This window comes from Rhea americana, unplaced genomic scaffold (genome assembly GCF_003343005.1).
Source record: "Rhea americana isolate MKP2758 unplaced genomic scaffold, rheAme1 scaffold_24, whole genome shotgun sequence".
In the NCBI taxonomy this organism is placed as follows: domain Eukaryota; kingdom Metazoa; phylum Chordata; class Aves; order Rheiformes; family Rheidae; genus Rhea; species Rhea americana.
Window position 1 is genome coordinate 248,604 of NW_028186357.1, and position 14,346 is coordinate 262,949.

General features: G+C 52.2%; 1 protein-coding gene across 1 annotated transcript; it reads right to left on the reverse strand.

Moving 5' to 3' along the window:
- Positions 1-3,054: 3,054 nt before the first annotated feature.
- Positions 3,055-14,340, reverse strand: POLL (DNA polymerase lambda). Its single transcript, XM_085306384.1, has 8 exons — positions 13,986-14,340; positions 13,416-13,713; positions 12,601-12,769; positions 9,331-9,651; positions 8,540-8,713; positions 7,529-7,657; positions 5,428-5,596; positions 3,055-5,042 (listed from the first exon to the last, which is right to left on the reverse strand). Exons 1-8 carry the CDS (start codon positions 14,098-14,100, stop codon positions 4,678-4,680), a joined length of 1,740 nt encoding a protein of 579 aa, XP_085162510.1. The 5' UTR covers positions 14,101-14,340; the 3' UTR covers positions 3,055-4,677.
- Between the last annotated feature and the right edge of the window lie 6 nt (positions 14,341-14,346).

The window sequence follows — 14,346 nt, forward strand, 5'->3', positions numbered from 1 at the left end:
CTGTGTACGTCTTGATTACTCCAGGCTCAGAAGGTGCCCTGTAAGAGCTGGTGTTCATTGGGCACGTAGCAGCTGCCGTTCCTGTGGAGCCTGAACTGAATCCATGGAAAGGCTGTTGAGCCGGCAGCATGGACCGCTTGAGGACCACCGCACCACAGACCACATCATGGTGGCCCTGCTGTCACCTGGATGGACCTTCCTCCAGGTAGAAACCACTGGTACCTGAGAACGGAGACYAGGATGCTGAGCACCAATGCTAGGAGCCGGCGCATCCCCTGCTGCATCCCTCGCTCCCGCCGCCCAGGCAGGGAGCTCTCTGGCTGTGCACGCYCCAGCTCCAGGGGTGCCCCACAGGGCCCACTGCCCCCCTGCCAGGTCCCACGCACACCCCCTGCCTGCGCCCCAGCAGCCTTTGCCTGGTGCTCCGTGCCKCACCGACGTCGCCCGGCCATCAATAGCGCTTGCTTAATTAATTTGATGGGAACAGCAGGGACCGCACTTTGCATTTAGTGAACTTCCGAGAACTTCCAACCTCATCTTCATAATTGGCCTCATAAATTTGAGGAAAGAGAGAAATCAGCAAAGCCAGAGGAGCGAGGGAGGGCGGGAGAGGCCCAGCACGCGGGAGGGCGGGCGAGCGCGTGAGCAGTGACTCTATTTGGCGTCCTTATTTAATTTTATTGCACAGATCCATCTTCGCCCGCCCCCTCCCTGCCTAGCCCCCTCTCTCTCCCGCTCTCCCTGCTGGGTTCACCTAATCATGATAAATTCATATTCATTTCCCTGCCTGCTCCGGCGGGGGGGGGAGGAGCAGCTCCGTTACATTTGCCCAGCCATGCTGCCATTAGCAAATACTTACTCATGAATATCAAGTGCCACCATTATAAGCCCAAACGCCCCTTTTACAGCCCTTTTCCCCCAGCCCAAAGCCCTCTCCCACCTCCGCACTGAGGCTAGCAGGGGGGCTGGAGGAYGAGTGCCCTCCCACGGGAGGGGGACCGGGGTGCGAAACGCTGCCCAAAGGTTAGCGCCGCAAGGACTTGCCTGGGCTTTTGCTTCTTTTTACCCCCTGGGCCTGATGCGGGGGGAATTTGCCTGCAGCCCCCAGTCCGTGCCCACGCTGGGCAGGGGCGCAGGGYTGGGGGCAGCAGCAAGGGGCTTCGTGGCAGGGGCCGAGCGCCCAGCCCTGTTCCCCCATTCCTCGTGTTCGCACTCACTCACGAARTGCTGCTGCGTTTGGGTTTATTTTTAATTTTCAAGATGATCAGACTCACAGCCAGGGAGGGCAGGAAGGGCGTGCGCTGCAGAGGGGGGATAGCCAGGGCCCCTTCTGGGGAAGCAGCAACCTGGTGACAGCCCAACAGAGATGCCTCAAACCTTCACTGCTCCCCCTCCTGCACCCTCGCCAGGGCTCAGCACCCACAGCCACTAGCCTCCTCCCAGGTACCCAGAGAGGCCCCATCTCTCCAGGCCCTGAACCTTGCACCTTCTTTGCACATATCATGTCCCCAGTGATGTGCTGCACAACCAACCCAGCCCGACTGCTCCTTTGGAGGGGCCCGAGGACAACACACCATCAGCAGAGGTTACAAGTAAAAGGCAGCCAGGCTACATCCYCCCCTGCACCCAAGGTCTCTGGCAATCCCCAGAGACTGCAACACCTTCTCAGCACCCCTCTGGCCATCCGAGCTGCCATTGCATCAGTTGCTGCTCCCTTCCCTCCTCTAGGTCCTTTGGGGGTTAGGCTGTCACCCTCCAACTGTGGTGAGGGAGCACGGCTTTCCCTTACACCAGCACTAAAAGCCACCCAAGGGAGATGACCTTCACCCTTGGCCCACCAGGCTGCAGCTGCCCTTAGTCCTCTGCCCCCTCAGCTGCTCTTGGGCAGGGATTTGGGGGGGCAGGAAGGCATGCACAGACAGCAGGCCCCTTCCCTGGCAGCCCAGGGSGCAGCTGGGCCGATGGGTGCCCCCCAGCAGCCTCCCCTTTGTAGGCATGCACTGGAGGCACTCGGGCATCAGCTTCACTGCAGCAGAGCCCTGGTCCGTGCTGGCCCCAGAGAAAGGGTGTTTTGCCCCCTCCTCCACCCACTACCCCCCAAGCAGATGAAATTCCCCTTTGTGSAGTGTCTCTGCCATCTGCCTCCCAGCCCGGGGAGGGCTGAGCATCACCAACCTGACACCCCAGGATGAGAACCGGGGCACAGGGTGCGACGCTGCAGCATGAATTCTCCCTTGGGCTGAATCGGGATGGGCAGAGCAGCAATTCGGGTCCCAGGGCCCCTTCCGAGGGGCCGGGTGAACAGCCATACTTCTGAGGAGCCCCAGCCCCACACACCCTGCATCCGGCCTCCCCTCTAGTAAAAGCMGTGCTAACAGCAGGGCCAAGGCTTTGATGGTGCTTCCGCAGCCATTCGGCACCACAGTGTGAACTGTGGCCCCAGGGCCCCAGTGGGTCTGATCCCCCTTCACCTCACCCTCGCCTCTCCTCACAGGCCCCTGGCCTGGCCTCTGCCCACTCCAGCTGCTCTCCCACACCCTCTCCAGCTTCTCCATCTCTCTCTCGAGCMCATCTTCCTTGCTGCTCATCTCCATGCACGGAGACAAGACCTTGGCTTCTAGGCTGTTCAGATTCCCCTTGATCAAAGCATTAACCACGGTTAAGAGGCCGAGCTGTGTCCCAGGTTCAAAACAGGAGATAAASCAGCAGAGAGTCCCCATATACCCTAATATTTGACACCACATGGAAAGCTGACAGCAATTCCTTCCTGACCACACATCCAGAGGAAGAGCCTGGCTCAGKGACTGCTCCCTTCTCTGGGCTTCTGTACAACCAGCCCCAACTCTGCCACGTGGCCACCTGGATGTCAGGGAAGAGCCAGGTCCTGCTCTGCCTGAACTGATACAAGTGGTGACCCAGCAGCGTAAACGTCTCCACTGCCTTAACCCTGCCTGTACCCAGAACAGGGAGCTGGGCCAGCACAGGAGGTGCTCCTGGCCAGGCAGAGGGAAGAGTCCCGACAGTTGCAGGGCAGAGAGCAAAGGGACAGAGATGTCAAGCATAAAAAGAAAAAKGAATTTATTATACTTCCATTTTCAAAGCACCACAACATGCCAAAAGACATTCATTTCCATCAGATATTCGGGAGAGCGATTGGGCTGACAAAAGACACTGCCTGGGGTTGAGGCCTCCCCCGCAAACATCCCAGCCCCACTGCTGGTGTCCTACAGCACCAACAGGCAGTACTGAGGGAAACTGAGCMAAACCGCCAGGTTTAATGCATGCCCTCGCAACAAACTCACAGCTTATCACTGCATGTGACAGACACAGCAGAGTACAGAGCGGTGATGGCCCAGTGCCCCACAAAGCAAGGGAGCAGGAGGCCAAGGCCAGGCCCTGGTGGAGAAAGGCCAGCAGGAACCCTGCAGGTCCCACCACAGMAACACCCACCCTGGCAGCCAACACCTCAGAGCAGCACCTCTGCCAGGAGGAACCACTGCAACACCCGCAACACAGACTGAGCACTGAAAATATCTAGGAAATTCATCTCCAGACGATAAAAATAGTTGAGGTTTTCTGAGAAATAAAATCAACTCCCTTGGAATCAAAGGGGTTAGCACACGGGTAAATTTATGCGCACACGCCTACAAACACACGCACACACACACACACACACCCCTTCTCTGATCAAGAAAGAATAGGTGACTTCCTGGGCTCCAGACGCACAAAATAAGTAAACTTTGCCCAAATTAGAACAATCTGYTCCTCTCTGCCTCCCATTGCCTCCATGCCTCACACACCCAAAATACACAGCCCTGCCAGGCTACATTCAGTGCTGTTACATTCAAACCCTTCCAGAGCACAYGCTACCTTGAGCCTAAGGTTCGTATGTTCCCACCTGCACTGAGAGGAAAGGGGCAACTGCAGAGGCCTTGGGCCTATACAGGGGGATCACAGCTCTCTGCAGCAGAGATTTCCAGCAGACGCTGGGCTGGGAGAATGCAGGCACAGCACACCAAAGCCCTACACCACCCCCACCTAGGACCAGGGGAGGCTGGTGGCTGTCACGGCAGCCCAGCTCATGCAGTGAGACCCCCTAGAAGACACAAGCCAGCTCAGACAGAGGGAGGAGAAGCTTTGCGATCCCTGCAGTAGCAGCTGCCAGGAGCACTGAGTAAGGGGAAGGCCTGCTTCAAGACCAGGCCAGACCCCTGTTGCCTTTATACATGGCTCAGGCCAGAAATTTTTGAGTGGCTACATTCAGGCATAGAGAAAGATGAATCCGACTTCCTCCGTTCCCATGCACCGAGAAGGATTAGATCTCAAGACTCTCCAGCCCAGCCTTCTGAGGCTTTCCTGAGGATACACAGCAGAGTTGCACTAGGGTAGCTGAAGGGCAGCAAGTCTCTGGTAGCCAGGCTCTGTCTGAGAACTTGGCATCCCAAAGCGCGCATGTAGCATAAGGCAGSGCTTCCAGCACGGTCCCAGCCCGCGCCCTCTGCTGGGTAAAGTCACAAAACTCTGCTAGCAGCAAGGCTCCACACTAGTGAGGAGCCCCTTTTGGGGGGTGGGGATACAACCAGCAGTCACCACAGTGCAGCACCAGGGAAGTTAGCATCCTTCCAAACATCCTTCCCGTCTCACAGTAGGGACAGGGCGCTGMGTGACAATCGCGTGTCACCAGTCCCGTTCTGAGGGCTCCCGGTAAGGCAGCCCCAGCTGAATAAAGACGTCTCTTTCAGTAGGGGTAGGCAGGATATGGCCAGACCCCACCTTGACCCCACCACGGCCTCGCACCACGGCCGAGCTGAGGGCATGCTCCGACAGACTCATGCCCTTGGTCTTGGCCAGGGCCCGCATGGAGCGGTTGAAGTGAGCTGAGCCGGTGAAGTAGAGCAGGGCACAGGCGAACTCGCTGTAAGGCACCACGATGATGTCCAGGCGCCGATGACGCTGGGCTGGCCCAGGGAGACGACACACCCCCAAGTACTTCTTTTGATTGCCACTGTCCTCCTGGCTCACCAAGTCATCTGTGAGGAAGCCTGGGGAGAGGGAGCAGGCACAGAGAAGGTGTTGAGAGGCAAAGACTAACTCCCCAAAGCTCAAGAAAGCAACTGAGGTGTCCCATAATGTGCTGCAGGGTCCYCCAAACCTGCCTCAGCTCTGAGAGCCCCACACAGCTAGGAGAACCTGTGTTGAGCTGCAGCAGTACTCTCTCCTTAATGCTGGCTGGGGAACTGCTGCTGCAACAGGGCCAGGCGCAGTACTCTAAGGATTTACAACATACCCTGCTTATCCGGAAACCCATCATCTGCTCCTTAACGGATGCCACTCACTTGTAGCTCAGACCTCATTGCCTCCTCAGCTCCTGCTGCTCGTGCTGAGAACTGCTTTGGGCATCATGTGCCAGGCCCCAAGCCTTCTTACCACTCCTGTGGAGGCTGTCGAGCAGCTTGCTGAACACCCCACAGTGAGACTGCCCATCAGGATGAGTGACCAGCACATCCACATCTCCACAGGTGGGCTTCCCCCGGCGGTAGGAGCCACATGCCACACACACAAGGCCAGGGTTCAGGGCCAGGGCTGCTTGTCTGACCTTCGAGAACAGAAATAGAGGGATGAGGAGTTCAAGGGCAGGTCTCTTAATCCTCCTCTTGAAAAATATCTTGCACCGTCCCTTGCACCCTACCCTACAGCTCTAGGGTCTCCATAAAGAGCAGATGCTTAATGAGCACAGCAAACTGCCCTGAAAAGGAGGCCAGCCTGCTACCACGAACTGCAGGAGCTTGGGTAGTTTCCACAGAGTTCTGCCCAGCCYAGAGCTATACAATACAATAGTCTACTGTGACACTGCCATGAAGCTGACCATCAGTCATCAGGCCAAGCTTGAGAGATGAAGCAACACTGAGTTGGCAGAGTAGGRTACAATCTGCCAGAGCCCTCAGCCTCCAAGAAAGCAGGGGAGCAGAGGGTTTTCAGCTCTCCTTGTGAGCCAGGAGGGCAAAGCTCCCACTGGCCACAAAGAGAATCAGTTGAACATGAGATGGTCACAGATCCCTCAAGCAGAGATGGTTTCAGAGTGAGTCTCCTCAGCAGGAGCCTAGAAAGAAGAGAATCTGCAAGTGCCCCTTGGATTCCGCTCCTGCCTGGGTCTCTGCCTTTGAAAGTGAGCTAGGCTTCTTGAGGAAAACCACAAACAACCCAGCATTTTAGACTGAACTGATGCCAACCAGCCATATATAATCAGATCTTCCCCTAATGCAGCCCCCTCTGGGCTGGACCCCARTTCCTCTTCTGCACAAACTGCTAGTTCTGATGGCTTCATTCATTAAATGCTTGAGAAGGTCCTTGGCAGCAGCAAAGTATTCCCTGTCTGATTGTGCCAATCACCCTGCTGGCAACAAATAATTAGGGCCCCCCTGACAATGCCATCACAAGGGATGGGGTTCAGAAAGGCTGTGTCTGTGCCCACAGCCCCTTGTCACTCTTTGGGATCATCCTTCATTAGCAAGAGATAAACCCATTAACCTTTGCCCCAGAGGTGCTTCAAGAAGCTACAGGTCTTTCTCATGCGCAGCAACTCCTCCTCTGGTGCCCTTGCCCCCTTCTGACTTTAAATGAAGATTTCTAGAAAACTCCCAGCCCCACCCAGAACCTAAAAGCTCCTCAGATCTCCCTGTGACAGGCAGCAAGAGACAGTAACTAATCCCTTATTCTCTCTCCTGGGCCTGAATCGGAGCTGTGTGCGTGTGTAAGGAGGGAAGCACAGTAATCCCATCAAGCTAACAATAGACCCACCCCCAAGAGCCACCTTTTCGACCCAGCCTGCCTGGGAAAAGGACCGCTCACCACTAAAACGGCTAATCCAGCACACGGGACTGACACCCCAGCAGGAGCCTGGCAGGAGTGTATTCTTTGTGGCCAGGCCCTGTGGCCGAGTGACAGGGTCAYGCTGGCTGCTGCTTCCATGGTGATCAGAGAGCACAGGGGTAGCAATGACAGTCTCCCCTAGCTCTCTACTCATATTAGGGCACATTGGCTTAGCACCCCATGACTCTGGATATCATGGCTTGCTAGAGTCAGCAGCACCCATTTTCAGCCTGAAACCTTTGCTTCCCATTAGGACACCCTGGTTGACAGCCAGCTCACAGGGTGCTCACAAGGTGTTCACAACTTCCTTGCAGATAGCTCAGGGGCCTTGGCTGCACCTCAGAGGAGACGAGGGACAGGAAAGGGAGCTGGGAACCTGCTCATCCCACCAAGCCAATACAGCCTTTTCTAAAGCAGGGGCAGAATGTGGCCCAGGAAGTATCCTTCTCCTTGCCAGACACTCAAACAGAACCTTCCTACTAAGCAAAGCAGGTGCTTTGTGTGCCAGGTCCAAAAAAGGTCCCCCAAGCCCTGACATCACTCAGAGGAGGTCCTGGAGAGCTCAGCTCTAACAGCAAAGAACCCTTCCATGGCCTCCATCCTCCCGTAAGATCCCAGCAGTCACTGTACTCCAAGATCCTGGGGCTGAGCTACTCACAGTCCGTTCTATTTCCGCAGCTTCCTCTCGAGGCATGCGCTCCAGGAAATCTGCGTAGTGCTTCAGTCCCACAGCTTGCTGACTGGTGAGAGATGCCTTGGTGCGGATATCATCCAGTGTCCGGAAACCCTGGTTCAGATCATGTGATGATATTCAGACATCTGCGGAGAGTCTACTCTTCAAATGCTTTCAACTAAGATTTGAGGGGATTATATTCAATCTTTCTTGAGTCTAAGCTAGTCACAGCTTCTGAGATCATATCACTTATGCTCTGCTTCCTAAGGAGAAGGGATTTAAGCAATCCCACTACCTATAGGCACCTCTAATCTCCACCCCACAATGACTYTGAATATCAACTAAACCTAACAGAAGGGAACTGTACTTAAGGCATGGTGTTCCTACAGCTTGCTGTAAAACAGGTGATACAGGTAAAGGAAAGTATASAGTGTGAACACAACCATATTTTAGACAAAAAAGAATCCAACCACAACACCAAACACAACAGAAAGCCAGGTTTCATTAACTCTGCTCAGAAAATAAACTGTTTTTAGAGAAGGAGCCCAGCCAGTGGGCTGATCACTCATGTGACCAGCAGCTACAGCAGTCAACTGGGCCAGAACATCAGCAATTGGATCAGAGCTTTCATGGTCAGTATGTCCTTGTCCAAGSTTGGTTCTGAGCGATACCATTGCTATGCTACTTGAGCGTTGCAAGATGAGCTCCAAGCAGTGATGCTAACCAAAAATGCACTGTACTCCCCATCTCCCTCTACTGTACATCACCTTCTACACCCCTCCCCAACCAAACTCAACCCCAGGCTCATGGGCTTCATTTTCCCCTGAACTCCCCCACACTCGAACTAAGTCTCATACCTCCACCTGCAAAACTAGACCCACGGCCCATTCCTGAATATTCRCCACTGGAAACTATTTGTGACGGCAATTCTCCTGTTGTCAGAAGTGGTTTTGTAAGCCATAGTCTGGGAATCTCTTGTATAGGCACTAAACTTACCTGCTGGTACCACATCTGGGCTGTTTTGACCCCTGCTCCCCAAATATTGGAGAACAACTCCAACACAGGTACATTCTCGCTGATGTGATCCAGCTTGCGTAGATGTCCACTCTCCAAGATCTCCAAAATCTTCTCTGCCATCCGCTTCCCAATTCCAGGAATTTTACAGGCTTCCTACACAAGGAACTAGAGGAGTTAGTGGCAAAGTGAAGGCCAGAGACAAGCTGAGAAGCTGTTATCCATTCAGAGCCCAGCTACTTATCTGAACAGTAATCGATAAGTAATCGATAAGCGGCAGGACTAGTTCTGTGTGCTGCTTTCCTCTCTGTGCCAGCCTTACATATTCAATGCGGAGAAAGTGGAGAAAGACAAGTGTGCAGAAGAGGACCAAAACACTGACACACCTAATGGCTGGATCATTGCAGTCAATCAGGCCCAGATCCAGCTTGTCTCGTATACTGTCTCTTAACGCTTTCTGTCTGGTGAGGCTTGAGGGGAAGGTGAAAATAACCCTGGACTGTGGCTGAGGAAGGCATTTGCTTCACAGCCACACAGATCTGGCATTAAAAAGGGTCAGACTCTACTCTTCTGGTGATCTGAAAACACTGCAGGTGGTTAATGAATCCAATGTGTACTGACTACACAACTTCCATCAAAACCCTGCCAGTAGGGAATTCCCAAGGCCTGAAAATAAGCTATTCCACAAAGAGAAAAGGAAAGGAACTGTCTCAAAACAGAGCCAGGATGCTAGGTCCATCTCCCTGCTCCACTATACTAGGAAGGTGTTTTACCTGGTAGGAGGTGACTGGTTTGTGGTAGCTCTTGAGTGCATTGATGGCTTTGGAGTAGCCCAGAGATCTCCACTTGTCGCCCTGGACAGAATAAGCCTTKGCCAGCACTTCCAGCTTCTCTGTGATACACTGGTTGTGGTTCTCCTTCTTGCTCTTGGAGGACTGAGCACAAACCCACTTGCTGGCAGGCTGGACCACCGTGGAAGAGCTGTCACTAGTCTCCTCCGATTTCACAGGATAGCAGCCAGAAATCAGTGCTTCCAGATCTCCCTGGGTGACACCAGCATCATCTCCTTCACTGTCTTCATCATCAGAGACTTTCTTTAGGAAAACATAGAAAAGTAACCATGTAACGATAACTGCATGCCTCACATACGTCCCCTAGGCACAGGGTACTCCTGCGCATTAACCAACCTCCACAGCACACGAGGCTCAAACTGCAGTCTCTGAAAGTTGCTGATTATATGCACAACAAATCTTAATGCCGCCAAGCTTGACAGACATTCTTTGAAGCTACACGCACATCTGACGCACAAGACACAGGAGACTGAGATTGTTGCCCAGCTGTGGCCCAAGTACACGTGCACCTCCTATGGCCAAGCCTCTGAGACCTAATGGAGGTAAGACACTGGTTAAATGAGCAACAGTTGCCAGCAGCCTGATATGACAATGCTGAAATCCCCGGCTGGGAACTCCTGACTCCCTATTCCCACAGGGAAGCCTTTCACTGGTCTGGTGGCCRTGTGCACACACCTCTCTCACATTCAGACTCTACATATGCCACCTCATGACACAAATCACAGGAGATGTGTGCAGAACTCTGTTTTCATGTTTTAAAAATTTTAACAGGGTAGTAAATAACCCTCTCTCCTTTTCTCCCCATGGCTATCTGCAAGAGAAAAGAGGGAGGGAAGAGAGAGACAAAGGACTCCACATTCCTCAGTGACAGAAGAAAGAACCAATGTATACACTTGCTGATATCCTTAGCATTAGGATGCCTCTGTGTAGACTTAAGAAACAATAAGTCTGGGCTTCAGGTAAGGAACGAAAGCGGATAGAAGTAGGAAGCCAAAGAGAGGCTTTGTAGACTGCTTTGCCCTTTGGGGTCCCCCTCTCTCACGATGCATAAACACAGGAGCTCAAGAACAGTCAAGAGCTCCTGTACTGTGAAAGCAACTTTGAACCAGCCCTGCAGTTATATGTGACACAGAAGTCCTGTTACGAGTTTCTGACAAGTGTCAGAAAAAAGGGTCAGATTGAGTGTTTGATAGTCTAGTTCGAAATTTTGTACATGTGACTCCCTTAGGACGTTGTTCCCTCTGAGGGCCACAAAGCCTTAGAGTATGCAAATTGGCTAGCAAGTGCCTTAAGAGCATTTAAGGAGCATGTGACCCAGCACTACGCAGATGTCTCCARAGTCAGGGCATGCAATTCCCACTTTCTCAGCCAGTAGTGTCAGAGAGGTGAAACAGCACACAAACCCCAGAATCTCCACACTTTGCCAAAGCTGACGGATTCCTCACAAAAATACATGCAAATTTGACTAGTCCTATGAGCTTCTAAGATACTTCAGGACCCTACAGCAGCTGATTGCCRTTGTGTGCTAGAGCTAGGTGAGAACGGGATGTGCGTGGTTATCTGGAGCACAGCGCAGGACCCAGGACAGCTGCTGAAGGCCAGTAGTTGCAATACACCGCTTGAGGAGGAGGCAAGCAGCTTGGAACAACAGTTTTAYAATACAGTCAGTGAGTAACTGGCACAACTTGCAAATGCTACTCTGCAAGGAACTACCAATGGGTAACAGGATTCCCTCACAGAGAGCTCACACCCAAACACAGAACCTCTTGGAGTAGCCTTTGTTCAGTTTAAAATACCGCAATACTCACTATATCCTAGAGAGGAACATCCACCCAAGCTAGAAAAGACTCCGCACTTAAATGAAGCCTATTTGCAAGCTAGGAGCTCAGCTTCAGCTTTTCTGCTATAGCTAGGTAGGTCTTAAAGTACTTGGTACCATCTTTAAAGTATATCCAGTCTATACGTCCATAAATTATATCCCTTCTCCTCCCCAAACAGACCTAGTCCTAAGCTTGGGCCAAGAGATTTTGCTCCAGTGTCTACAGATGGTTCTGTGCACAGACTAACCACAGAAAATATCATTGTTTGAAGCAATTTAAAAGGAAAAAAAAAAACAGTAAGGTTTCACACAGTCTAACTGCTGTCTTACCACTAAAGTAAATATGAGCAGAAAGCAAGGCAGCTGCCATGGTACCTGTAAGARTACAAAAGTCCCTTTCTTCAGTTAAGGGTGAGATTTGTTAATAAAGATCACCACTAAGTTAACCAGATTTACAAGAAACAATGAAGATGGGGTAACAGTTAAGGTGATGGAGAGATTAAAAACCAGCAGCCAATTCTGTCTGTGACATGCTGGATAGTAAGTCTGAGAAGGGATCACCCCAACACACATTCAAGAGAAGGGGAAAGCCCAAAACAAAGGAGCCCTCAGTGGGCTGCCAGYCAGGGAGTTACTGTACAGTTTTATGAAACAGAACCAGCAACTGTGATTTTCAAGCATCAAAGCACTGTAATATGTTTGTGGCTCTCAGAGATCTGGGGTAACTTTGCTACAGATAGATCTGGATGATGCAATGCCAAAAAAAAAMCCCAAAACCCCMAAAAACTGAGCATAATGCAGAAAAAGAAAAGAAAGCTAATGTCAGATCTGGAGAAGGTGACTCAGAGCAGAGGCCACTAATAATCCATCATGGATATTTTAAGCACAACACACAATCATTCGAGTARCAGCCTGATGCACTACACACGTGTCTGAATGGGGTGCTTGCCAAGGAGTGGAGAATGGGTCAGCATGGCTCAAGCAGAAACACAGGAAGAACCATCAGAGAGAATATCAGGGAGATATTCTCAGACAGGGAATATTCCYCCAAAGTAGGCACAGGAAACATGATCACCAGAGTGAACCTTGGCCTGATCCACCATGACTGCTTCTGCTATAAACGTCTTGATGGAGATGGGAATTTAAGGAGTGTTTTTTCCACTTTTAACACCTCAAAAGGACAAGGAGAAGCACTRACCATGTCCACAGCCCAAATCTGCCAGCACTGATCCACTGAAATATCCAAACATCTTTGCTTTGCTGAGGTATTCTGGTATTTGCTGAGGTATTCCCAGCACTGCAGGGATGCTCTTAGCCAAGAAAAGCAGTATGTGGGACCCATTCCTAAGAATGGCCTGTGCTGGAAGCCTCACCTCAGCTGGCTGCTGCTGTCCAAGGACACCCAGGGTTTGYGGCAAGGAATCCTCCAGGTGTGTTTCAGCCTTTGGTTTCACAGCTCCCTCCCCTGCCTGGGGCTGGATCTCTTTGCTAGCGAGGCGCTTCTGCCGCTGCTGTTCCTGCAGTTCTCCCTCCTCCAGGTACCTGCCATAGATCAGACACCTTAGAATGGGAGTAGGAAAACTTTTCRGCCCCCAGATGTTTGACTAGGAAGTCCTTCTGCATTGTTTGGGGAYAGAGCAAACAACCAATATGACTTTTGCTCTCTCAGATCACAGATTCATTACTCAGGTCTTGGCTCAATCATCCAGTTTCCATTCACTTCGCTGACCCGCAGTTTCCACTCCTATCTACCTCAGTCTTAAACAATTCCTTCAAAGATCTGCCAATACGCAGATCCATTCCTTGTTTCCTCATGTGCCTAGTAGTCAGTATCTCTCTCTACTTTTCATCTGAAATAAGCAAGAAATAGCATTTAATTCTCAACATTTCTAAAAAAAAGATCTACTTGCTATCAGTGACGGATTAGGAAGAAGTGCCTTTGGCACCTGTAGCAAGCAACAGTACTCCTGTTAGCAYTTCTGGGTGCTATTCCACTTTCTGCTACCCCACACACCAGAAACTAGCTATAAAGCCACTAAGTTTCATGAACTGTACAGGGAAAAGTGATTTTGAGCCATGCCCAAGGGATCTGTAATAAGCTGAGATCTTGAGCAGGGGTGAAACACCAGTGCAGTTCAGCTTGGAATAGAGGCACTGTGGGGAAGAACAACAGTTTGGATTTGCATACCTGTGAGGGATAAAGATGCTGTAGCTCGTGGTACTCAGCAGCTTCTGGTCTCTAATGCAAGCACTTAGCCAGGATGCCTTCACTAGCTGCAACCSTGAAGGTAGCTTGGGTAATTTAAGGAGCCGAAAGGCCCGATCGCAGTTCATGTCTTYGGCCACAACAACATGCGTCACCTCTGAGGAGAGCTGGTTGTGGATCCGACCCCCGTTCTGGACGATTTGCTTGCAGAAGATCTCTGCCCTGGCTTGGCCAATGCCAGCTCGCAGCACATACGCAGTAACTGGTTTCAGCCACTCTGCTGAGGAAAGACACAAGGGCAGGAGGTCGGTGTGAGAGCAGCACTGTCCCAAACCAGCCGGGCTACACGTGAGACTCCTTGAGGCCAGCTGTGGCAGGCAATCTTTGGAGGGCACCAGCCACAGGCCTGTGGCTAGCCACACCAGAGCTTGCTAGCCGCAGCCTTGACAGCAAAATAGCCTAGGCTGGAAAAAAGCCTTTGGGACAACCGCACGTCCAGTTAACAACCGGGATACAAGCATTACGTGCGCATCCCGGGCAGCCTGGACTTACCCTGGGGCACCCCTGCCCCCTCCTCTTTGGTGACCTTTGGAGGGATGCCTCTGCCCGAGTCATCCCTCCTCCTCTTCCTCTTGGGAAAGGCTTTGACAATCCCTCGCGGCTCCATGGGCTGCGCGTCGCTCCCCCGGGGGAGGTTAACGCTGCGAAAACACCGAGCACCAGTGAAAAATAATAATAAGAGGCAGGTTGCTTAGAGCAGCACGGGGCAAGCGGGACGACCTAAGCGTCGCTCGTTCGGCTCGCAGCCTTTGCGGGTTCGGGGGGTGGGCGCTTTTCGGTGCTGCCTCCCCAAAACGCTCGCCCTGTGGGGAACACCAGAAACGGAGCGGCGGGCGGCCCGGGCGGGGCTCCG